Source organism: Oculina patagonica, chromosome 8 (genome assembly GCF_052425735.1).
Source record: "Oculina patagonica isolate OP01 chromosome 8, crgOcupat, whole genome shotgun sequence".
Classification (NCBI taxonomy): domain Eukaryota; kingdom Metazoa; phylum Cnidaria; class Anthozoa; order Scleractinia; family Oculinidae; genus Oculina; species Oculina patagonica.
Window position 1 is genome coordinate 25,736,639 of NC_135765.1, and position 25,010 is coordinate 25,761,648.

The window sequence follows — 25,010 nt, forward strand, 5'->3', positions numbered from 1 at the left end:
CGAAGGCTGCATTCATTATGTATGCTACAGGGGGGGGGCAGAGGATTTTTTTTTCAGCGGCTCGTTTTTTTATATCCCCCCCAAGGTCCATAAAAATTTTCATAATCCCCCCATGCAATCAGCCGAAAAATGAATACACCCCCCCCCCTCCTCCCTCACAAGAAATATCAAAATAAATATCTGTATAATAGTACACTACCTTATTATAGGAATATAACGAAGCATTTTAACAACGCGAACAAAATTTACGCGTAATAAAATTAACGCGAATTCAAGAAAGGTTCTGGTTAAATCCTTATAGTAAAAAAGTTAACATCAATAAAATTAATGCGAATTTTTGAAATTCGTGTTAATAACATGTATCGTTAATTTCCTATAATAAGGTATATATGTTTGAGATTTCAAGAAACATGTTTAATAACAACATCGAGAGAGTTTTGACAGTTTATGTCATACCTATGCCAGCCAGTCTTAGTAGCGCAAATTAGGTATAGATACTAGCCTGCCAGCTCGTGTACGAGTTCTTCCAGGAGTATTGACAGGAACCTCCGTTTCACTGTCACTCTCGTCGACAAAAGCAACAACCTCATCATCATCATCATCACTTTCACTATCACACTCATCCACGGATTCATCTCCGCTGTTGCCATCCTCTTCACCCTAATTTTCCAGCCGTTCAGCATCATTCCTCTCAAGTGCGACATGTGCCATTATTCTCCTTATCTTGTCATTTTTCTTCCCAAGGAGAGAAAGTTTATGACGGTCTAAATATTTGTTAAGTTCTTCGACGTATAGCTTGTTCATATTTTCAAACGTGGACGCGATAGTTTTCCAGTCATATTGTTCGTATCCTTTCATTGAACATTTAAGTGCACATTTGTTGTTTAATTTCATAAAACTGTGCACTGAATTACATTGTTTTCTTTTGCATTTATTGATTCAATAAAGTTGCACTGCTTAGACTGAGGTTGCATTAAATGTTTCCATTTTAGATGTTTTACTTTCTATGCTGTATCGAAACATTACATCTACAGGCCAGGCACACTACTTGAAAAACTTCAAATAGCTACTATAGTCTCTCTGAATAATAGAGGTGCCCTTGTTGCTTACAATCTTTATCATTTCTGTTTTCACTTTTTTAAAACTATTACAAAAGCTAGACAGAATCTTACAAAAAATAAGCATCCCCCCAGTAGATATTTAACAATTTTCATATCCCCCCTTTTTTTGCTCTAAAAATTTGAGAACCCCCCCTAAAATCCTCTGCCCCCCCCTGTAGGATACATAATGAATGCAGCCGAAGACACTTTCATTACTTTAAAGACACGACTTAGAAAACTATATTTACTGCTATTAAAAAGTAACCAAGCTCTCCAACTGGCCGCCATGTTGTTGAAGTTTCGGCAAGTTCGGAATGAGAGGATCTCTTTTATGCGCCTTAGAGGCATCTGCTAACTACCGCCCCAATGATGCTTTGCAAGTTGTGAGAACATCGCTCAGATTTCATATGAGGGAATGTAGAGAAATACCCCCCCTCCCCCCTGACCAAAACATATATGCAAATTCGCACCTTAAGGGTGCTGTTTTAAATTCTTATCTTATATCTTTAGTTATCCACAAGAGGAAATCGGATTATTTGAAACAAATTAACTGTACCCGAAACTGTTACAAGAAGGCCAACAGTAATAAAAAGGTAACCTTACCTAAGGAAACAAGAACGTTAACGATATGTTTATGAGAAGGAATGTGACTTAAACCTGTACAGAAACATTAACATTTCGGGGGACCTGTCTGTCATAAATGCTTGACAAAGCGACATCACGTTCTTTTGTGTAAATTAAACTAATTTGAGCATCTGAAAGATTTTGCGTCCTAGTATTTAAACCATTCCTAAAATTATTGTGAAATGCCATCAAGGGCGGTTTAAATGCGCTGTGGAAGCGTCAATATTTGTTGTTTTCTTTTTGGTTTTGATTTTTTCTCTGTCCGATCGGTTGAATGAGCAGCGCGAGTTTTTAAACAAATTGCATAATGTAGTAAGCAAAACCAAAGTGTTGACGATTATTTAGACACTCGATTATTAGTCCAAAATATTTTAAATTTCTTTATTAGACTAAAAACCTTAGGTAGGCTTCCATTAACCACCGCCCTCACTTTGTAACAAGGTGGGTATGAATTTATTTGTACGTCTAAGGCACTCGACAATAACATTGTCGATTGAACGTGGTGGCGAATCAAAACATCTCGTTTTAAAAACCCTAATGAATTATTACACGCACTGGGAATAATTTATATAAAATTTCAATGCCTTGGAAGTCACACGGCCTTCAGCGTGTTGCTTGCACGCCTTAGACGTATAAGCAAATTCATACCCACCGTGTTACAAAGTGAGGGTCGGGGGTTAATGGCAGCTTACCTAAGGTATATTTAGTATATCATACAAGTGCAAACTTACTGAACTTTGATGACTTCCACACGTTCCCGCCACACTCTTTGCTGTCATGATTGTCAAAAACTAAGAACAAAAACAAGATATAATTTTGTTGACGCCCCGACAAAACTTATAGCACCAACAACAGTAACGTTAATAAAAAAATCGATATACGCAAACGACACGAAACAAAACATAGAGTAAACGGCTGTAAAGAAATTTGTGTCTGGATGGATAAACGAACCGATGGAAGTTAGTATATTCAAATCCATTAGTTTTTAGTAATACGTAAAATTTATCGTATCGGTGTCAAACGTTTATTCTTTTCCATGCCTTTTTGGCTTTATTATGTAGAAAAAAAAAAACGCCAGTTGCCTGATTATTTTTTTCTATATATGCGCATGCGTACGTAACGTACAGGATGTAAAAAAGATGACATCACGATTTGAGTAAGGTTTTTTGTAGAGTGATCCTGGAGCGCACCAAGATGGCACTGAATGAAATTTGAAAGAGGAACAGCGGGGTTCCGAACTGGTCCAAGCTGTACAGATCAAATAGCTACACTGCGGATTATTGTAGTTCAGAGCATCGAGTTGCAGTCGTCCTTTAACATCATGTAAACTGAATAGATTTCGAGGAAGCCTCTTATGGCACATTAGCAGAATGGTTTTCGTGAATGGATGCCTGTCAAGATTTACCATCTTCAGGGCTCTTTATAAGGGTTTTTCTTTTTTTTTTTTTTTTAATTATTTTTCTTTTCTCAAAGGTGGTACATAATGAACTGAAGACTCGACCATTGAAAATGAAGACTGGGGTCAGAAAATTATGGCGTTCCAACACCGCCAAAATTCAAACTCTGCCATTTATTCACGTATACGATCATTCAGTTACAACATTCAACTATTAAAGTCAAACATTTATACATTCAATTGCAACATACAAGACGGCCGTTCAAAACACACTCGCAACATTCAAACGTACACTCCAAACATTCAAGCACTCAAGTTAAGCAATCAAGTTAGTCATTCAAAATCCACTTACAACATTTGGACATCCACTTCAAACAAGCGTTTATTCAATTCCAACGCTCATTTCGGACATTCAATATTCAATTCGAAAGTGCCATTTAACATTCGATTATTCGATCCAAACGTTCAATCCAAACATGAAATTCGAACATTCAATCCGAACATTCGATTCGAACATTCAATCCAAACATTCAATCCAAACATTCAATTTGAACATTCAATTCCAACATTCAATCCAAACATTCAATTCCAACATTCAAACATTCAATCCAGGGTCTCTCTTCTTCAAATCTGAGCCCGCAATGCATGAGCTGGATCACAGCAGTCTTGTTTTCCCGGCACCCCGTTGGTTTCAAAATGGCGTCCAGAATGACAATTCAGTACATTTTGAGCGTTATTGAAAGTGCTATTACCAGCACTGACAGAGTAGAAAATACAGACGACATCAGCAGCTTGGTCCTTCGGTTAGAATGCCTTAATCGCGTAATTGTTGGAGAGGGATTACCCGATGCAATTGTTTCCTCCCTCGGGCAGGTACTCCTCGTTTTGAGAGAACGTGAAAGGGAGTGGGATTGCGAAATCAACAGTATGAACAGCAACACGGAGTCCAGTCGACGTCGAGGAAGGCCTTCTTTTGATATAAAAGAAGAGCAGTTAGCATTCCTGGTTGAGAATGATTTCAAAGTGCCCGAAATAGGCGCAATGCTTGGGGTATCTAGCAGAACAGTAGAGAGAAGGCTGTCTTCTTTTGGGATTAGTATATCAGGTAAGCTGTAAGATTTTAAATATTATGCTTGTGTAAAACCAATAACATCGTGGTCCCTAGATTTAATTCATACTTTGTAAAAAATTCAATTGGATATATTTAATTAATTCTGAAAGCTTGTTGCACCTATCAATTCTCATTCATATGTTTACGTTGTGACATTCCATATTTTATCTGCACCACCAATCCCCTTCCTTCCCCCCTCTACCCTGTGGAAGGCATATTTCAGTAAGGTTTTAACAAATGCTGTCAGAATCTGACATTTTGAGGCGAAGGATTCGAATTTACTTACGTCTGTGTGTTGGAATCGCAATTTTACCCTAAACCTCAGAAATGGGTTTTGAAGCCCGCCGGGGGGGGGGGGGGGGGGGGGTGCCCAAAAAGTTTTGTATGGGGAGGCTCTGCCCCGAGCTCTTACCCCTTACCCTTTTATATACCATTTTGCCAGAAATTGTATCCCTTTCGTATACCTTTTAATGAAAAAAGGTACCCCTTTCATATACCTGACAGTCATGGTATAGACTTAAAACCTGACGTTTTCTTGTCATTTTCAAGTAGCGCTTAATGAATTGAAAGAATACAGCCATAAATTGCATCTGTTCAAAATATTTTAATTGAAGGCCCTTTCTAACCCTAAATGACAGATTTCCATACCCTTTGGTATACCTAAACTTGTGAAATCTCGACACTTTGATATACCTGAAGCAAAAATTGAAAATTGAATTTGGGGCTGTTGGAATCAGTTTTTACTAAATCCGAGCCCTGTCAGAATCTGCGTAATCATAATCTCTGGTGCCTAGGTGCGGAAAATTTTTGGAATGTCCCATTTCATTTTTATTGATTCAACTAGGCTGACTGGCAGCTGGCTGTACCTTGCATGGGCCTTTTTTTGCCCTGATTAGGTATTTGAACTGTTTTTCTTTTTATTCTATGTGTTTGTTGTTGCATCCCCGTATAAAGCTGTTGTAAAGTATAAGCATCATGTATCATAAAAAATGCAGTTTTTTGGTTTGTTCACAGGCAAATACAGTGATATTACTGATTCTGCACTTGATGAGGCTGTCCAAAAAATACAAGGCCAGCATCCTGGTGTAGGCATACGAATGTTGAAAGGGCATCTGAAAAGTCAAGGGCTCACTCTACAAAGAGAGAGAATAAGGCAATCTCTACTGAGAACAGATCCCACTGGGGTTTTCCAGAGATGGCGTGACTCAATTCGCCGAAGAGTATATTCTGTGCCATTCCCTCAAGCCCTGTGGCATATAGATGGGAATCACAAACTGATAAGGTATGCTGCTTAAGCATAAAATTGTACCTCCCCCCTATTTGTAACATGATTGACCACCCCTATAACTTTTGCAACTTTTTTGCCTGACTTTTAAGTGACATTCAACATAACTGAAATTTAACAGTAAATTGAGAGCTGCACAATAAGCTATATACGAAGAGAAACAATTTTTTAATTCTTTTTCTTTTTAATGTTTCAACCAACTTCTTTCAAAACTGTAACTTCCTTCTTATTTGTTCAAGTGTTTTGTGAAATTTTCTGACCAAGAACTTTCAAATGGTGTATCATATATGGATATCAGGTTTATATTTTTCATTTACGAAAAAAGACCATTCGGTTTGAGGGGTAAAGGGTGAAATTTGGCTTGCTTCCAAACCATTCCAAAAAATTTGCTCCAGATTTCTAATCCCAACCAAAAAGTACCATGCCAAAATTTATGTACATGTAAAACAATAACATTAGAGTGTTATTGTTTTTGAAACCTAATTTAGGTGGAGGATTGTGATCCATGGAGGTATAGATGGATACTCCAGAATGCCTGTTTTTCTTCATGCATCCAATAACAATAAGGCCTCCACAGTACTCACACTTTTCAAAAATGCTGTTTCTGAGTACGGGCTTCCATCCAGAGTTCGTTGCGACAAAGGTGGCGAGAATTATTATGTTGGATCATTTATGCTAAATCATCCAAACAGAGGACCTGGACGTGGGAGTATTATTGCAGGTACAAAAAATACCAATTTAAAACTCTGAGAAGTTTTGTTATATCATAATGCTTTTAACAAAATTTACTTTCATTTTTATGCATTTTTGGTCCTTTTATTTAAAATAATATCCTTTGTATATGCTACAGCAGTACAAAGGTAAGTAAAAAAAAAAAAAGAGTCAAGTTAAAGCACAAGTGAGGTGAAAACACACTAGCTAAAGTGAGATTTACATTTTACTCCTTTTCAGGTAAAAGCACTCACAATCAACGAATAGAAAGGTTGTGGCGTGATGTGTTCCAAGGTTGCCTGATTTTATTTTATGATCTTTTTTACCATCTGGAAAGCTGTAATCTCCTAGATCCAAACAATGATATTCACTTGTGGTGCCTGCACTTTGTGTATGTCCCCATTTTAAACAACAATTTAAGAGACTGGAGCAATGCATGGGCCAGGCATCCCATCAGAACAGCAAGAAATCAAAGCCCATTACAGCTTTGGATCAGAGGTCTGCAAATCACATACAGGACTCAGTTGTGTAACACTGACCCTGTACCTGAGGTATTTATTAATTTTAACTAATGGGTTTCACTTGTAAGGTAATCAGCATGTGTTCACACTGTCAGTTATAAAGAGTCTTATGTTATGCCCGAACACATTTTTGGGATACCTGTTATGTTAATTCTTAAAGAACCCAACTGTATTAAAAGTATGAAAAAGTACAATTAAAAGTACGAAAACTCTCAAGCAACTGTAATGGCAACAAAACTAAGTAGAGAGTTAAATAATAAATAGAGAAATGCCTCTACCAGCTTTCAACTTAAGATAATGGAAGCTATCCATATTCAAAAGGAACTACCTTGCCTCAATCAGCAATTACACTATGTAAATCTAAAATTGTCCTTCTAATTCACACCTTGTCACGTTCTTTGTTACTACTTGTCTTAAGCAGTCTTACTTATTATTGTCTTACTATTATTCAACTCTCCGTGCTTTGTAGACCATTCAACTTAATATGACAGATACTTTATCGAAACATGTCTTTCAAACTTAAAAAAATTATCGTTTTTCTTAAAATATATATGTTCATGTTATTTAATAACAGGGATTAAAATTAAAAAAATTATACTTTCTAGGAATATGGCATTGACTGGCAGGGCCCTGTCCCAGATGAAGTGGAGACAACATTAGTTGAAGTTCCTGATACTTTCTGTCCAATTAGTGAAAGTCAGATGTCATCACTTAGAAATATCAGCCGTGATATGTCAGTTCCGACACCTATGCCATTAAACTTTACACTGACATCTTAAGTGAGGTTAAGAGACTAGTACAGTAGGGTGATGACGTCTCCATGTTTAATTTTAATGAGGTCATTATAGATCAGTGTGAAAAGAAAAGCTTGCCTGCTAGCCTGTAACTTGGGTACCAGAGTTCTTTTTTTTTTTTTTTTTACAGTGGCTTAATCAAGCCCTCTGGCACCCAGGGTAGCTAGCCTGGGACTAGTAGATTTTCCTGTGGCACTAGTGCAGTTTATCCTTCACTTTCCAGATAGGCAATTGAAAGTTTATCGGGGAAAGTGTGAGGAAATCAATTGCTCACGTGGATTTTGGGGCTAATGAAAATGACTTCTAGACCAGAACATTCCAGCTACAACTTGGCAAGCTGGAAAATTGAATTTCTTTGCATGCTGTACATAGAAATAGTAAATTAAGACAAGGAGTTGCAGGGTAATGTTTATTTGTAGTTAGGTAACCTGAGAACATAGTAAACTATATGCAAAAATATCATTGTGCAAAACAGTTTCCTGATACTAGTTAGTTTCATGATACATGATGTAAACAAGTTTGCTTCATTTAGTGCTTTATAACATTTTCTGCACTCCTTAGTGGTCTGCACACAGTACAAGACAGGAGAATTGCTTTAACTTACAACATAAATTCCCAGTGGTCATCATTTGGTTAATTAAATTATAACATAGAATAGGTACAGTGTACACCCAAACTAAGTACTAACTTACTTTTATGTAAAAAAGAAATCGATATTTAACATGTCAAAATAGATTTCACTGAGAAGTTAAACAGATGTATTCTCAAACATACAAAATGTCATAATAAAATCAAGGTAAAAGAGAGGTTCTTTTATGCAGGTTGTTGTTGTAGCCTATGTGTTGTTATCCTTACAGAAGTCCAAAATATACATTTGAAAAGGCATAGTCATACAAACAATGAAGCCGGTCTACATCTGGCAGTGGGGTATCTACTGTTCCCCTTGGCAGCTTAAGGCAATTTATGCAAGTGCTTGAAGTTGGAAGGAATCCACCATTTTCAGTCACAGTGAATTTAACTGATGGTTGCACTGTGTACCCCAGGACAGGCTCTTCATTATCACCTGTTACAAACTGCAGGATGTGCTCTAGAGTGACTTTTCCCCTACGCCCACCTGAAAACATTTTATACAAGAGGGTATTACATTTGTATAATCAGTTATACTTTATAATAATTGTATACTGTATAGTTTTTTACATGCACACATTACTTTAAGCTTTAATTGACAGCATACAATATCGTCTTAAGACAGCATAAGAAAGTCCCGACAGCTCTGGAATTTGGAACATTTCTTGTGGGATCAAATTGATTGAATTGGAACAGCAATTAATTAATTTATGCGACAGAAACTCGTAAAAAACATCGAGCTCACAGTGAAAAAGCTTTTATGAGTAGGCCAGGAAGGAAGGTTATATGTCCTTTATTCATGCTTTCAAAAATACTTAAGTATAAAAGAGCCTTGCTCTCAGGCAACAACTGACAATGGTACTTGGCCTTACTCCACACCATGCAGCCCTAGGTTTGTTGGCCATGTGAAAGAGGTTTTAATGTATTTACTTTCACTACGGTGTGATAAGAAATGTTTAGATTCTTTTGCTTTTATTACTGCCTTCAATTAATATTGAAATGACACAACTTACTTGCAGCTTCTCTAACATACTGAATGAAAGCGCTGTATACATCCCCTTCAAACATTCTTGCATTTGATCCACGTTCACTGAACTCTGGTTTCAGGAGGTGTTGCAACTTCCTTACTGTCAGGGTAATAGCTTCACTTTTTATAAACAGATATATAAATACTGGAAGCTCTTTGGCAAGCTAAAAATAAAAATATGAGATTTTTCTGTCAGGAAAGTGGATTTTATCCTTTTGAAATGTGTGAGATAAAAAAAAATGGGGTTCCAAGCAACTTTTGGGTTAGTGAAAAGAACTTCTGAGCTTACTTTCTGGCTAAATCTTGCCAGAAGAGTGCAAGCTGGAAAATTAAATTTCTTTTCATCCTGCAATAAAACTATAAATATCTGATTGTAGCAGTCAATGAAACAATTCTGGTACAAGAATTAGTAGCAGTACTGATTATTTTTGAATGGTTAGTTAAGTCCTTTTCACAGACCTGGTATATTCCCAGCTCCATTAAACCTTTGCGCATTGCCAGCATACATGGTGAAGGAGATGGTTTGTTGAATAACTCATCCAGTTGCTGCTCAGTTAGGAACTTTGGAAGTTTTCCATTTTGAAGAATGCTCAAAGCTGAATATATAATGCATTTAAACAGCAATTAGCATTTAAAAATTCATAAAGGGCAGTTAACATGTCAGGGGACAAACATTTTCACTGCACCCAAGTGCATGTTCTCGTGTAAACAAAGCGTCACTTAAAGGAAGGACAAAATTTTACCCGCTGACAAATTTTCAGTTGTGGCCATCTATCTACTGACTCTTCATTACCAGTATTTAGTAGCAATATGCAGTATACACCTGATATCTATACTACTCGGTAGAATGGCAACCTGATGGGTTGAGCTACAAAACAATATACAGATACTAAAAGACACATCTATTCAGGTACATTGCAAATATCCACACAAAGTTATTGAAAGTGGCACTTTCAGAACATACCAAATATGCTGCCAACAGTCTCATAATCGTTCTGATAATGAGGTAACACGCCTTTGTCGAAGTATTTCTCCTTCACCGCTTGCATGATTAGTTGGAAAAACTCTTTTCTTGGACCTCCAAGATCCTGGGCTTCCTGTTGTAATCAATAATTGATCATCAACTAAGGTAACTTACATCTAAGTACATGGAAAATTATTGCATAAAAAGCTATGACATGTAAAATTTTCACCAACTGTAACAGATTAAGGCGGACAAATTTTTCTTGAAATGCAACATCCTACAGAAATTTTTTATAACTTTTGTATGGTATAACACTGTACAGTACATTACTTCCAGGAGTAATCACTAGCTAGCTAATTTGCATGATTAGATTATGTGCAACTTAATGCTGGTACTAATAACTAATTGGGGAAGAGAAAGAACTCTTGCTATAAAAGTATTTCATAACATCAGGTCATTTTGGTCGCAAGCACATAATCCACAGCATCAACTACAGAATATTTGAAACATCAAATCAAAGGTTTGTCAAGTAACATACAATTTTGGTCACACTATATAAAGAGAGCAGCCTATCAAAATTCCAAAATTCTGATGAAAGAATTATGCATTTTACTAACTCAAAATGGTGCCCTGTGGTTGTTGATTAGAACCTTACCTCACCATAAAACTGCACTTCCAGTGTTAGACGTTTGTTTGTTAGAAGCTTGATTTCATCCATGCCTGTGTCTAACACTTTGTCACGGTTGACAAAAATCTGGTTGGTTTCTCCTTCTGAACAATCACAAGTAGGATCGTTTACCTCCAACATTCTACCCTGTATTATTTGGGTCTGATAATACCGTAGGATTTCTACAGGGTTTTGGTCAAGTCCTTTCTGTCGACAATGTTCAGCTGACTCCCTAACAATCTGGACAATGGTATCATGACTCCCCTCCACAGATAAGCTGACACCTGGAAGACTGCCACTAGATGATGAATGGACAAGTGCAGCAGAGGGGGTGCCACCTGATGATGCACCTGTAATAATTACTTCATCATTAGGGCTAACCTCAAGTGATGAATTGAGAAGTGCATCAGTAGGGATGACACCAGACAATGCATCAGCAACTGTAGCAGGAGGTATGACACCAGATGATGGATTGGCAGTTGCATCAGAAGGGATTGCATCAGGTGATGATGTATTGGCAATTGCATCAGGGGGGAGCACACCAGATGATGCATCGGCAATTCTATCAGGGCAGATCACATCAGCTGATCCATTGGCAATTGTATCAGGAGGGATTCCACCAGAAATTCCATCAGGGGGGATGACATCAGCTGATCCATTGGCAATTGTATCAGGAGGGATTTCACCAGAAATTCCATCAGGGGGGATGACATCAGCTGATCCATTTGCAATTGTTTCAGGAGGGATAGCTCCAGATAATGCATTGGTAATTGCACCAGAAGGGATGTCACCAGATGATGCATTATCAAGCGGGATAACACCAGGTAATGCATCCAAAATTGCATCAGGGAAGATATCACTGCCACTGACAAATGTATTCAAAATAGCATTAGAAGGGTTGGCACTGGCAGATGGATGAACATGTTCAGCTGGAGGGCTGGCATTAGTTGAAGGATCAACTATGGCACTGAAATTACAGCCAAAAAAAGGACCTGAGTTAAAAGTATTCTGAAAATTTGTACTCCCTATCATTTGAGGCAAAAAGGAATTTTTTTAAGAATCCATAAGTTGGTCTGTCTCACAGGTTTTGCTGTCATATTCCCTCTTTGTAGTAATTACATTCCATATTAAAGCAGTGTGTTTAATATTTTGGTGCCAAAGATTTAATTACCAACTCCCACTCATTCAACTTTGATGTGATTTTCTTTCTGATTGGATCTTGCCTTTTCAATTTTACACCACAAAAAATTAAATGGTTACAGATGTAGCCTTAATGTAAAATTTAAATATGGTTACAGTCATTAAGCTTTAATGCAGACATCACTGAGGGATACTACATGTAGCCTAACAACAGTGCTCTAGAGATAATTATTTCAAAGCACTTTGAAGGATATCTCTATTGCCAAATGAATTTATATAATAATAATAATAAATAATAATAACCTCTATTTACCCTCGGCAGTATTTATAGCACAAAGGCTAGTGGGGCAGAGCAAATGACAGAAACAAATAAATCAAATAAACTTTACAACGTTAACAATCCCATATGGCCTGAGGCAAACCAGCTGGCTGGCTATTTACAAGCATGGTTGAGAATCTGAACTTGGGACTACCAAGAACAAGTTCAGCTAGCGGCTTGGGCGGGACTTGAACCTGGGGACTCCACATTGCAAGTCAAACGCTCTAACCGCTCGGCCACGCTGCCTCCTTATGTATCGATGAAAGTCATGAGAATGGACAGGGAGGGGGGAGGGAGGGGCATGGAGTGAGATGATGGACAGATAAGGGAAATTGATAGGCGAATGAATTTTCACCAAAATTCTCTCACAAAGGTAAATTTAAAAAAAACCCTATGCAAAAATAGCCCATTACAGTTGAGCTACATGTAAGCCCCGAAGGTCCTTGAGTTTGAAAAAACAAAAGCACTGTTTAGCCTTGCTCATCAACAGGTTTTGGCACATACTTACTTGCATTCATTCAAATGCCCGGACAGTTCTGCAAGATAGAAATACTTCTTACAAACAAAGCACTGCTCAACGGTGTCTTCTTCCTGTCAGGATGAAAGAAGAAGCAAAGATGCTGATTTGAATTTTGTGATACACAACATTAAAAAGCAATATTATACCCCTGTCACACTGTAGTTCATTTAAGGAGCCAATACGATGAAAAAAGGGGGAGGGAGGGGCATTGTGTTAGTAATAACTTTACCTCTTTTTCTTCCTCACAGGCATCCGGGGTAAGATCAAGGTCACTCTGCAATGGCCTGATGAAAATTTTGCATTGGCCTGTTTCCCTTTTTAATCGTTGGACATTATAGGGTGGCTTCAGTTCTTCCAAAGCACGGCTTGTACTGTGGCTACACATCAGAACATATCCCCCAGCCATCTCCAATTTCGGGAACTCCATTTTCAGTTTAAAGTCAAATTCAAAAGAATTATCTGATAAATTGAAGGCGATGTTCCGCTCACCAAGGGACGCCTTTTTTAGCTCCCGATACTGAGCTGGTGATGGCATCCTGACATCACCAGTGTTGGCCAGGCAAACAAATACCCTGGTCCAGGTTGGATTGTATTTTCTCTTTTTAGCAGATGGCTGTTGGCCCCTGCCACTGGCTTTTCTTCTAGATGTAGCTCCTTGTGTCACACTTCTGGGCATGTAGCCAAACACACGCTGGTGCTCCACCTCAGCTTGTGTTCTAGTAGGAGTCCCACCCAAAGCTGCTGCTCCTGCAGTTACTCCGACAAAGGGCCTATTGGATGTTGTCATATGTTGGTTTGGTGAAGGCACAGAAGAAACTGCTGTAGTTGCAGACTGGCTCAGAGGCTGGCTAATAAAAGCTGCTGTTGTGGCTTGCCTTGTCCCTGCATGGGAAGTTGTGTCTAATGGCCTAAGTGCTGTCGGTGCGGTAGCCTGCCCTCTCTCCAATTGGGTGACTCGGGTATGTAGGTCAGTTAAAAGTTCCCTACATCTTTGCAGCTCTGACATGATTCGCTAAAGGAAAGAACAAAAACATTGTTGGTCAAATGGTAGGTGATGATTTATTTCATCACTTGGTTATATGTGATCAGTTATTTCTGAACTAAAAAAATACTTTGATCTTGTGATTTTTTTGTCACTGGAGAAGTTAAAAAAGCAGGAACAGTGTTTATGAAAATGTTTGTTTGCGAGCTAGATGACCAAATTAAGCTGGAGTGGACCCCCACCCCCCCCCCCCCGTCATGTATACTGCAAGTACCCCCCCCCCCCCCGGAGATTGTTTACAGTCCGGCCGCCATATTGGTGAGCCAACAATGAATGTACTCCAATTGAATACGTATTAGTATACCTACATGTATGAAGAAAAATTACTTTTCACACTTAGATATTGACAGAAATTATTCTTCCAGACGTTGGAATCGCGAAAAATCACGAGCGACGTCAACATCGACTCGTACTGGATCTACACAGTGTCGGCAGCGTGTACATGTCTGCAGATGACCATTAAAAAAAACACAAACAGTAAAACAAAAAGGTGCAAAATATAGATAGCGATAAATAAACGCTTACCTCATATAAATCTTTGAAAATAGGCTGAAAACTCTTGCTGAAAAATTTCGTAAGCCACACGTACAACCACTGCAACAGATTTGTTATTTTCCCGCCTTTCCACTGGCGAAAAAACCCCGGATGTTTGTCGGATGGCCCTGGGAACGATGAATGTTTGGATTTTGGAATTGAATGTTTGGATTGAATGTTCAAATTGAATGTTTGGATTGAATGTTTGGATTGAATGTTCGGATTGAATGTTCGAATCGAATGTTCGGATTGAATGTTCGAATTTCATGTTTGGATTGAACGTTTGGATCGAATAATCGAATGTTAAATGGCACTTTCGAATTGAATATTGAATGTCCGAAATGAGCGTTGGAATTGAATAAACGCTTGTTTGAAGTGGATGTCCAAATGTTGTAAGTGGATTTTGAATGACTAACTTGATTGCTTAACTTGAGTGCTTGAATGTTTGGAGTGTACGTTTGAATGTTGCGAGTGTGTTTTGAACGGCCGTCTTGTATGTTGTAATTGAATGTATAAATGTTTGACTTTAATATTTGAATGTTGTAACTGAATGATCGTATACGTGAATAAATGGCAGAGTTTGAATTTTGGCGGTGTTGGAACGCCATAGAAAATGCTGCCTGCTATTCGCCATGCTGTTTCTGTTAACCCTGGATTGCATGACAAAGACAGCCTTTGACAGTAAGCGAGGTATACAGTGGTCTTCTACGAGTTACTTAGAAGACCTTGACTGCCGATCGGGTTAAGTAAGTAAAAAATAAACGTTGTTTATAGTGGTTATGCCCTTAGCTTCATTTCTCTTCGATCGAGAAGCTAGTTTACAGGCATGCCACTGAAACAGAGAAGACAAAGGTTTAACATAATTAAAAATCTCAACTGGCAGGAAGCAGACAAGTTGCCTATATGCAAAGCTTTACCGAACATTTGAACTCGGGACAATTGAGAACAAATCCAACTGAAGGCAGAGTGGAGTCTTTGAACCCGAGACCTCTGGATTACAACACCAGCGCCTCATACCACTTGACCACGATGCCTCAACAGTAAATAAGTAAGTACGTTTTGAGTTTGGGAGGGGTAGAATTGTAACACTTTTTCTTTTAAGCAGTGGATTAAGTACGTTAATGCCATTTAGAAAAAAAGAATGACCAAACTTGGTTTATTCTTACCCCTCTGGCAATCATTGTTGAAAATAAGATAGCCAAGTTTTGTTCCCTTGCAGTTTGATTCCCACTGGTATGGGTATGTGTGGGACACAATGATACGAGGACACCTGAAAAGTATTACAGTCAAACCTCAATGGGGCCTTTGCAGCTAACGATCACATAGTACAAAGTAACACCTTGTTGGAGTACAAGCAACGCATTGCATTGAACATCAAATACAAAGCGACTTCAACCAGACATGTTTGACGTATCTATGGTTTGGTTGAGCTTGCACACCATCTGCATGGCGGTTTTTGCACAAAGTGACATTAAGCTGCAAAGGGCCCATTGGGCTAATCTGTCAGTCGGTTATCACATTCCAGGTACTCGCTTCCCATTTTTACTGTAAATTAGTTGTCCAGTAAATTTTCATTTCATTTTGCTTGATTCTTATAGATAATGGCTCTTAATTTTGCTCAGGGGTGGTTCCATTACACCCCCCCCCCCCCCCGTCCCCTTTTGTACCAAGGTCAGGAATGAATTTGTGTGCACGTCCGAGGGTTTAGATCGTTTTTGACCAGAATGCATAAGAAAAGGAACCCTTTCCAGTGCAATCAGTGTATACGAGGACTTTGGTTTAGTATAGAATAACTATGCATGTAATAACATACGTAGTACCTTATGGAGGAACATTCAGAATTGAACATGAAGGCTTCGATGGGAATCTGTATAAAATACAAAATTGTTTGTTGCTTTGTTCTTTAACGAAACAATATTATTGTAGTTTTAATTTTTTCTATGCTCTTTAACATACGTTACATGGGGGCCTACAGGTATTACGATAAAATAACCCTAGAACTTAGTTACTTAGCTCAAATTCGCACTCGTGTTTGTCCCAAATTTTCTGCTCTTTGGGTCATGTATTGGTCATCAAAACGTGTGCGTGTAGGGACTGACGCACTTATTTAAAACCAAATATGGAAGCTTTTGCAAGAAAATTCCATCTATAGCGTGGGTCACTTAGATTTTGCCCTCGTTATTTGACCTTCGTTTTCTGAGCTCCCATCTTTTCAGTCGATTCTTGCATCACATGACGAGAATTTCCAATAGTTTAAAGGAAAAAGTGGGAGGGGGGAGGGGGTCTTATTTATTTTTTTTATGCAGCTTTAAAGACTCACTTACTTGGTAAAACGCCGTGTAACCAGCTGTGATAATATCCAGACGAAATGTACCTAGGAGGATTGGATGAATCATACATTTTTAAACCTGAAATTTGTTACATTACATCTTAGTTATTTTCAACGTTTTTTTTTTTTTTTATTTTGTTAATAGTTAACACCATTAACAGTTTAAGAGCCAATGTTACCAACAATCAGACATAATACGGCAAGAGTCGATAAATGGATTTCGCTCTTATTCTTACCACAGGTAGGCCTTATTAGGAAGAAAAATCACTATATTCTTTGTTTGGCTAAGTGTTGATTTGTTTTCAAGAAAATCAATAATACTTGATATGGGAAAATGACGCTTTCGCAGCTCAAACTTTAAGCCAATTTTGTTAGCTTCGTGTCAAAAAAATATAGCACTATGGAAGGTAAATACCTATCAAATATTGAAGAATGACATCAAATCAGTACATGGAAAGTAATTTTAGCGTAACTGCTTTGCGTAAATTTTGAGCTCCGAAAGCGTCATTTTTTTCTGTATTCAAGTATTATCGAATTTCTCGAAAACAAATCGATATTTAGCCAAATAAAGTATACAGTGATTTGTTTCATATTAAGGTTTACCTGTGGTCTGAATATGAGCGAAATTCATTCTTAACACATGACAAAAATGTTGTTTGATTTTTGTGCTTTACTTTTCAATTTTTTTTTTTTAAACTTTGGAAATTTATGAAGAGGGCAAATTCAAGATTGCTGATTTTTAATCAGAAGAAGTCATTTCGTTAAGGTTTATATACTCGACATGTCACCACGATATTAAAAAAACTTCGTTTTGAAGAGACGTGACAAAAAAAAAAAACAAAAAACGGTATTGTTTTTCTAAAAAGGTCGAAGATGTACGTAAGAATACCAAGGAAAATTCTTTACAATGACCTTCAATATATATTTCATTTTGTTTGGGGCTTACTATACCTTCATCAGTTGTTGCGATTGCGTGAATATCCTCATCTGACAGTTTTCTTGTTGGAATGTTCGAAGTAACGTGCTCAACACATCGGTCAGGAAGTAAACAGTTGACTTCTTCTCTGTTAAGATGGTTATTGTCCGAAGAACTGACACTTACAACAAGTGTCCATCCGCCACCTACATTGAAAAAAAAAATACATTAATAACAAAGTAATCACGGAGAAATGTGAATGGGTGTAAGAACAAGTTAAGAATAAGGTTTATTTATGCAGCTTTTATTATAACAAAGATAGCTAAAACAGTATATTGATCTCATACGATTAATCCTAAAAAGCGGATCAGTCAAGATGGCGCATATATTTCACAGCCGTCTTAATGACGTTTTTGCTGCTGTTAATGGCGAAAGAAGTTTTACCAGGCACAAGAATCGTATCCAAAACATTGCTTTTAAGAGGTTATAGTAATATATATGATCGAAATATTGATAAAATACGATTTTAACCAATGAAATCAAACAAATAACGAATGACTTCATGTTACTTCTTTATAAAAACACCAACGTATCTATAGGTATTATAAATACTTCCTACATTATCATGTGTTAATTTTGTAGCCATGGCATAATAAACGGTAACATAAACGCTGCAACACCGCCTCACTCCAAATTCCAGAAAGTTAAAAAAAGGTTAGTGTGAACATAAGTTTAAGGGTCTGGTGCCGTGGAACGATCAGAAACAAGAAAATGACGAAGCCAGCCAACTGGAACTGAAAATCTTTGAAATGTTAGGCCGTTTTCTGAAAGCTTGCTGGCTTACAACACTTCCAGATCCGCTTAATCTGAGTCGAATCACATCAATCTGCAATTGCAATCCGTTTTTGAGCTTTTTAACGACAAAGATCGCGACTTAAAGATCGCTCGCTCGCTCGTTCGCTCGTTCGCTCGTTCGCTCGTTCGCTCGTTCGCTCGTTCGCTCGTTCGCTCGTTCGCTCGTTCGCTCGTTCGCTCGTTCGCTCGTTCGCTCGTTCGCTCGTTCGCTCGTTCGCTCGTTCGCTCGTTCGCTCGTTCGTTCGTTCGTTCGTTCGCTCGTCCGCTCGTTCGTTCGTTCGTTCGTTCGTTCGTTCGTTCGTTCGTTCGTTCGATCGTTCGATCGTTTGATCGTTCGTCGTTTGTTGGTCCGTCCGTCTTTTCTTCCCGGGTGGCAAAGGGTTTTCGCATCACGCGTGATGGCCCCAAAATTAGTAGCGTGATGCGCGTTGGAGCCAAAATAAGCCGCGTGATGCGGGACTGGACATCACAACGTGATGCGTGATTTACTATTTTACAAGAGCGTGACACGTGATTTACTTATAGATTTTCCGTGATAAGTGAACTTTCTTATACCATTGAATACCATTGAAGCTCTTCAAAGTAAAATACATTCAAATGAAGGTCGATGAAGAGGTCGGTTTCAATATTTTCTGTCATTTGACAACGTAAGCTTAAATAAATAAATTTGGGGAAAAAAAATAAAGCAGAACTTCTGGAACTAACTTGTATTCTTAATAACGTCGCGAGTATTCAGAGTTTGGAAAATGTTACCGAAATTAGACTGTCCACAGCCTTCTATTTTTTCGTGTTTTTCGATCAATGAGCGCGCGGTAAGAACGGTGAGAGAACTGGACGTCAGCGCGAAACGGAAGAAGCATTGGGTGGGGGGCTTTTTTCTTTCTCTCGCTTCGCTCGCTTACCGAAAAAAAAAAATTCAGATGGAAAGAGTATATTTAGGAACGTGGAAACTGGATTACCAGCTAAAACGATTCTCTGAGGGCCAAAATCCGAGATGAGCTGCTGAAATCGCGACCGTGAGATTTGAAAGACCTTGAAAGCGGTTTGAAAACTGCTTTTTTGATGGTTTATAGTAAAAATTGCCGCTTTTTGACGGTTAACGGTTAATTTTTAGCCGTTTCAAGGCTGACGGTTAACTCCTTTGAGACCCTCAATAAACTGCAACCTTATGCGCGACCCCATTTTATGGTCTTCTCTTGATGTTTGATGTCACGTGGTAGTGCGTCGTAATGTATCAGGCCTTGTCACGTTCTATCTGAACTCTGCCTTGCGCATGATAAAATGTTGACCCAATTGTAGAGTTCCAAAATAACAATTTAATAATTCTATTCTCAAAAATTAACAATAACAGGCAACCAATCCAAGAAAATGTTGAAATCCTCCAAAATTAGCTTAGCTAATTTCTTATTTTTACGTGATGCGTGATTGTTTAAAAATGTTATCGGTGATGCGTGATTTAACTCAAAAATTTAACGTGATGCGTGATTGGTACCCCCCCCCCCCCTCCCCCCCTTTGCCAACCTATTCTTCCGTCCGTCCGTCCGTTCTTCCATTCGTTCGCGCGCTCTCTGGTTCGTTGGCCGGTTTGTTCGTTCGTTCGTTCGTTCGTTCGATCATTCCTTCCTTTCCTTCTTTCGTTAGCTCGGTCGCCCGGCAACTCAGGTTGGCAAGGAATCCAGACATTCATTTCTAGTGTTAAAAACATTTACCGTTGAATGGTAGTTTATGCATATAAAACAAATATCAATCGCGAATATCGATTTTCCCCCGATTACATACAGCGATACAGAATAATGTAATTGTCCACTACATGTCCTGAACCATACCATAATTCACCATGTCGCAAAATACTTCCTTCATCTTGCCTTTGACATCAATCCAATAATAACCGGACCTAGCACCTGGCACGATTTCTTTAATTTTCGCACAAGATTTCTGCAAGACAAAAAAAAAGAGAGAATGTAGTACGTAGTGCAGCTACTTCTTTTAACAAATCGTTTTACCCAAGCATAAAATAAAGCAGATCAAAATGAAAATTACCAGCTTGTAAAGAGCATCTTACATATTTTGTAGACACAGCTACACTTTCAAACTTTAACCAGTCCTCACGAAATAAGTTTAATCTTAAACTTTAACAAAAGCGGACACATTTTTGTGCAAATATAACTTAAGTACTTCCAAAATTTTCAGTAGCTTTCTTCAAAACCACACCGCTAGTTTTGTTCGTTATTAGACAATACAAATTATCTGGTGGACACAATACTATAACTTATAGGAACTTTCGAAAATTCAATCGAAATCATTTTCGAAATGATGTTGCGTCACAAAATTGGGATCCGGTATATAACTCAATTAATCCCAATGAAATGTGGTCACAATGGAAATGCTTGTTTCTTTCGATTGTCGACAAGCATGTTCCACTGAGAACAATGCGTGTCCGCTCACGCAGTTCCCCATGGATTACCTCCGAACTAAAAAAACAGATGCGTCATCGCGATTTTCTAAAAATTAAAGCAATGAAAACCAGTGATCCCAATGATTGGACGCAATTTAAAAAACAACGTAATGCAGTTAATACCGAAATTAGATTAGCCAAGCAAGTCTATTATCAAAATAGTTTTAACGAGTATGTTAGTGATTCTAAGAAGACCTGGCAGACCATTAACGAATTAACTTCACGAAAATCTGGGAAAACATCAGTTACGTCTCTAAAAGTAAACGGGGTGTCTGTTACTGACCCAACGGAGATATCAAACGAATTTAACAATTATTTTGCCACCATCGGTCCGAAACTTGCCAGTAACTTTGATCCCTTAGAAAATGACAACTATCAGAAGTATCTCACCAGCACAGACAAACGGTTCCAGCTCCGTCCGACCAGTACAAATAAGGTCCTTTCACTTTTGAATAAACTAAACAAGTCAAAGGCAACTGGCCTTGACAAGATACCTGCTAGGCTCATCCGAGACTGCGCAGATCTCATCTGCATTCCTATTCGTGATATCTTTAACCAATCAATAAGTCTAGGTATATTTCCCGACGATTGGAAATGCGCGAGGGTTACCCCACTCTTTAAACAAGGCGATCGAAACGACCTTAACAACTATTGCCCAATGTCTGTGATCTCCATTGTGGCCAAGGTGTTTGAAAGAATTATTTATGACCAACTATATGCTTATTTAGAAGAACACGATATCATTTGTAAACACCAATCGGGTTTTCGTGCCATTCACTCAACTGTAACGGCTCTCCTCGAGGCCACAGACACTTGGGCATATAATATCGATCACGGCAAAATCAATGCTGTTGTTTTCCTAGATCTAAAAAAGGCCTTCGACACAGTTGACCATGAGATCCTTTTGTCTAAATTAAGTCATTACGGTATATATGGTAATTCACACCAATGGTTTAGGTCATATTTAGAAAACCGCACACAAATGTGCTCTATCAATGGTTCGCTCTCCAGTAGTTGTTCATTATGTTGTGGTGTCCCCCAGGGAACGATTTTAGGGCCACTACTATTTCTATTATATATAAACAATCTTCCGAATTGTCTCTCAAATTGTGAGCCAAGGATGTACGCAGATGACACCCATCTTACATACGCGAGTGACAACACAGACAATATTCAGTTACGCCTAAACCAAGATCTAGAAAACGTTCACAACTGGCTGAGAGCAAACAAACTTACTCTAAATATGACTAAAACCGAGTTTATACTTATTGGATCTAGGCAGAGGCTTAGTAATCTTACAGGTTCCCCGAAAGTTGCAATAAACGATTTTCAAGTTAGCCAGGTCAAGTCTGCAAAATCACTTGGAGTGATCATCGACGACAGACTTGATTGGAGTAGTCATATCGAGAAACTAACAAAGAAAATTGCTTCTGGGATTGGGGCCTTAAAACGAGTAAGGCACCTGGTCCCTCAAGCAACCTTACACCTAATATACAGAGCTTTAATACAACCGCATTTCGACTACTGCAGTACTGTTTGGGGAAACTGTGGGATTACTTTGCAAAACAAGCTACAAAAGCTACAGAATAGAGCAGCCCGTGTTTTGACCTTCTCAAACTATGACGCGCACGCTGGTGATTTATTTGAAATTCTAGGATGGAAAAATCTAGCTCGCCAGCAGCAAATTCAAAGAGCCACGATGGTTTACAGGTCTCTGCACGGGTTGGCTCCAGACTACCTATCATCTAAATTTGAAAAACGAGAAACCGCGTACAACCTAAGGGACTCTGAAAACAAACTCAATGTTCCATTACCGCGCACTAACTATTACAAAAACAGCTTTACGTACAGTGGCGCCATCTTGTGGAACAGTCTTCCTATTAACGTAAGACAAGCAGAGTCCCTTGGGCAATTTAAAAAACTAATTGAACGAGTACTCTAGGGCACGGCATTCGTGAAAAGCAGCTTTTTATTTTTGTACATATATTTTTATATTTCCCCTCTTTCTTGTATATATATTATAATTAGATTGTTGTATTGTGAGCTGATGAATTTGACCGTGTTTTAAATAAAGATTATCCATCCATTATCCATCCATTACCCTTAGCTGACGATGTCTTTCTCTACCCAGTTTGCGGTACTATAACATCTTTAGGTCAATATGAAAATGTATACAGGACCAAAGCCTTCAAAGGACTAGTAACAATACTAGTCGTTAGTGTGCTACGCGTGTTACGAATGCCACTCTTTCGATTCCCCACACAAACAACACAAACAAATGTGTCGAGCTTATTACGACTACAGAGTAATGTATTATCTCAAATTATTAAATTTTCAGCCACGGATATTGCATTTCTAGCATTCTGATTGGTTCACTCAATCCCGGTTGTCAGCTCGTATACCTCAGTTTGACCTTATTTGGAAAATGACTGCGTTACTTTTGCCAAGCTAAACTTTTTCTACGGGAAGCGACAGTTCCATCGGAAAAATGGTTGAAAAACAGCAAATTTGGCGAACTTTATGAACAAGAAATAATCAGCGGTGCCTACCACAACCACAGAAATGCCATAGTAAAATTAACTACGCAAAACAAAAGGATTGATGCGAAAAGTTTAATTAATAATACTTGTAAACACACAACAAGAGCGAGTCAATAAAGTAGAAAAGCAGCAAATAATTTACGAAAGAACGGCAAACTGACACAGTTTCATTCAGTGTACGTCATAAAACTAGGCTCAGCACTTCCGTAAAGTTTGTTACCTTTCAATCTTGGTTTTGTCCTTTTATACTTCAACAAACCTGTTCCACTTTAAGCTGAATTTCGCTTCAAATAATATAGCAGTCTTGATGACAGCCGTGGAGCCGTAAAGAAGTACAATGTAAACACTTGCTTCGTTCGACTTGCACAAGACTTGTAGTTTCCAGAAAAGCTTTTGCTTCGGATCTTCTCGTAAATCTTAACTGTTGTCACAATTTCCAGGATATTTAGACGACTTTAGAGGGGATTGTTCGAGGAAAATCTTGGAAAGAAAACTCTCTGGCTCGCTTTCCTCGTATGTTTCATTCAACTCAAGAAGTGAACACCGCGCCAGAAATTTTCGCGCCTCCTCATACTATCACTTCGTTTACATCAAAATGAAATGTCCAGTCGATTTAAACTTGAGAAGAATTTAATAAAACAATTATTCCATTCGCCCTTGTTGGATACGAGTCGTTATAGCCAACTCGGCGCTTCGCGCCTCGTTGGCTATTTACCACCTCGTATCCAACGCGGGCTCATGGAATAATTGTTAAATAAAAATATCACTTCAGCGCTTACCAGTTTTATCTTTGGCCACGGGTTATCACTGTAGACGTATCCTCTAGCAGGGATATAATAGTGATGAGCAATACGGGCATCTGCCTTGTTTAACTGGCAGACTAATCCCAGCAACTTGAAGTTCACACTTCGACAGACTTTATGTTTATCGCACGCTTTGACACACTCAAACATAGTTTTTGTCGGCTGTTCAAGAATTACATGCCCCGCTAAACGGTAGTTTTGTACTGAGGACGTTGCGTTGCATTTCGAAGCATCGCAGGATGCGATACGATGAATCAGCAAGCTCACAAAGGCGTAGTAAAGCATGGCAAGAAATCGATACAGTTCTGCTCCTACCGAAGCGTTTCTGTCAACTTTCGCTCGTCATAAGGGGGCGTTTTATTTGTTTGTTTATTTTATTTTCTAAACGGCGCTCGTTGAGCTCAATTTATTATTAATATTTGATTCAAAGGCTTCACAATGTTTAAATTGAGTGCGTTAATGAAGATTGTCGTTTGTCCAATGCTTAAACTTTAACAATCGAAGTTGCCAATTATAAGATAAATATTCTACATAATGAGTTACTTAATGAATAAGAATTAAGTTACTGTGCTTTAGAATGAAAGTTACATAATCAAGTCCTTCAAAATTAAAAAAAAAGTAGCTGTTAGTTAGAGAACATATTACATGATATGAAGTAATACTTAACATCCCCCTGTAGATAAAGTTAATCTGTAATGCAGTTTTCTTAAAATAAAACTTACATGACAAC

General features: G+C 38.3%; 4 protein-coding genes across 4 annotated transcripts in view; 1 reads left to right on the forward strand and 3 right to left on the reverse strand.

Moving 5' to 3' along the window:
- LOC144663635 (uncharacterized) overlaps positions 1 to 24,873 on the reverse strand; it is a 26,188-nt gene extending 1,315 nt beyond the window's left edge. The window contains exons 1-7 of the mRNA XM_078524643.1: positions 24,257 to 24,873; positions 20,309 to 20,417; positions 17,663 to 17,833; positions 16,707 to 16,756; positions 16,203 to 16,249; positions 15,549 to 15,652; positions 2,456 to 2,515 (exon numbers count right to left, since the gene is read on the reverse strand). Of these exons, the coding sequence (XP_078380769.1) occupies positions 2,456 to 2,515; positions 15,549 to 15,652; positions 16,203 to 16,249; positions 16,707 to 16,756; positions 17,663 to 17,833; positions 20,309 to 20,417; positions 24,257 to 24,565 (850 nt within the window). The 5' untranslated portion in view covers positions 24,566 to 24,873. The remainder of the gene's footprint in view (positions 1 to 2,455; positions 2,516 to 15,548; positions 15,653 to 16,202; positions 16,250 to 16,706; positions 16,757 to 17,662; positions 17,834 to 20,308; positions 20,418 to 24,256) is intronic.
- LOC144662391 (uncharacterized) lies at positions 4,947 to 6,956 on the forward strand. The gene is made up of 3 exons (XM_078523184.1): positions 4,947 to 5,513; positions 6,005 to 6,237; positions 6,468 to 6,956. The coding sequence occupies exons 1-3, from the start codon at positions 5,221 to 5,223 to the stop codon at positions 6,797 to 6,799; spliced, it is 858 nt and encodes a 285-aa protein (XP_078379310.1). The 5' UTR covers positions 4,947 to 5,220; the 3' UTR covers positions 6,800 to 6,956.
- Positions 8,394 to 11,072, reverse strand: LOC144663259 (uncharacterized). Its single transcript, XM_078524165.1, has 5 exons — positions 10,816 to 11,072; positions 10,161 to 10,293; positions 9,656 to 9,792; positions 9,183 to 9,360; positions 8,394 to 8,656 (listed from the first exon to the last, which is right to left on the reverse strand). The coding sequence occupies exons 1-5, from the start codon at positions 10,966 to 10,968 to the stop codon at positions 8,394 to 8,396; spliced, it is 864 nt and encodes a 287-aa protein (XP_078380291.1). The 5' UTR covers positions 10,969 to 11,072.
- Positions 11,081 to 14,543, reverse strand: LOC144663260 (uncharacterized). The gene is made up of 5 exons (XM_078524166.1): positions 14,374 to 14,543; positions 13,036 to 13,818; positions 12,795 to 12,877; positions 11,209 to 11,794; positions 11,081 to 11,125 (listed from the first exon to the last, which is right to left on the reverse strand). The coding sequence occupies exons 2-5, from the start codon at positions 13,810 to 13,812 to the stop codon at positions 11,081 to 11,083; spliced, it is 1,491 nt and encodes a 496-aa protein (XP_078380292.1). The 5' UTR covers positions 13,813 to 13,818; positions 14,374 to 14,543.
- Positions 24,874 to 25,010: the final 137 nt, after the last annotated feature.

Bases quoted from the DNA above. Each gene is read 5' to 3' on its own strand.
- LOC144662391 (XM_078523184.1), top strand. From the start codon at position 5,221: ATGCAGTTTTTTGGTTTGTTCACAGGCAAATACAGTGATATTACTGAT. The intron at 5,514-6,004 runs GTATGCTGCTTA...AACCTAATTTAG, and splicing joins GGGAATCACAAACTGATAAG to GTGGAGGATTGTGATCCATG. The intron at 6,238-6,467 runs GTACAAAAAATA...ACTCCTTTTCAG, and splicing joins ACGTGGGAGTATTATTGCAG to GTAAAAGCACTCACAATCAA.
- LOC144663259 (XM_078524165.1), bottom strand. From the start codon at position 10,968: ATGTTGGAGGTAAACGATCCTACTTGTGATTGTTCAGAAGGAGAAACC. The intron at 10,294-10,815 runs GTAAGGTTCTAA...TGATTACAACAG, and splicing joins AAGTGCAGTTTTATGGTGAG to GAAGCCCAGGATCTTGGAGG. The intron at 8,657-9,182 runs GTAAGTTGTGTC...AAATGTTTTCAG, and splicing joins GTATGTTAGAGAAGCTGCAA to GTGGGCGTAGGGGAAAAGTC.
- LOC144663260 (XM_078524166.1), bottom strand. From the start codon at position 13,812: ATGTCAGAGCTGCAAAGATGTAGGGAACTTTTAACTGACCTACATACC. The intron at 12,878-13,035 runs GTAAAGTTATTA...TCATCCTGACAG, and splicing joins CCTGTGAGGAAGAAAAAGAG to GAAGAAGACACCGTTGAGCA. The intron at 11,795-12,794 runs GTAAGTATGTGC...CTGTAATTTCAG, and splicing joins GGGCATTTGAATGAATGCAA to TGCCATAGTTGATCCTTCAA.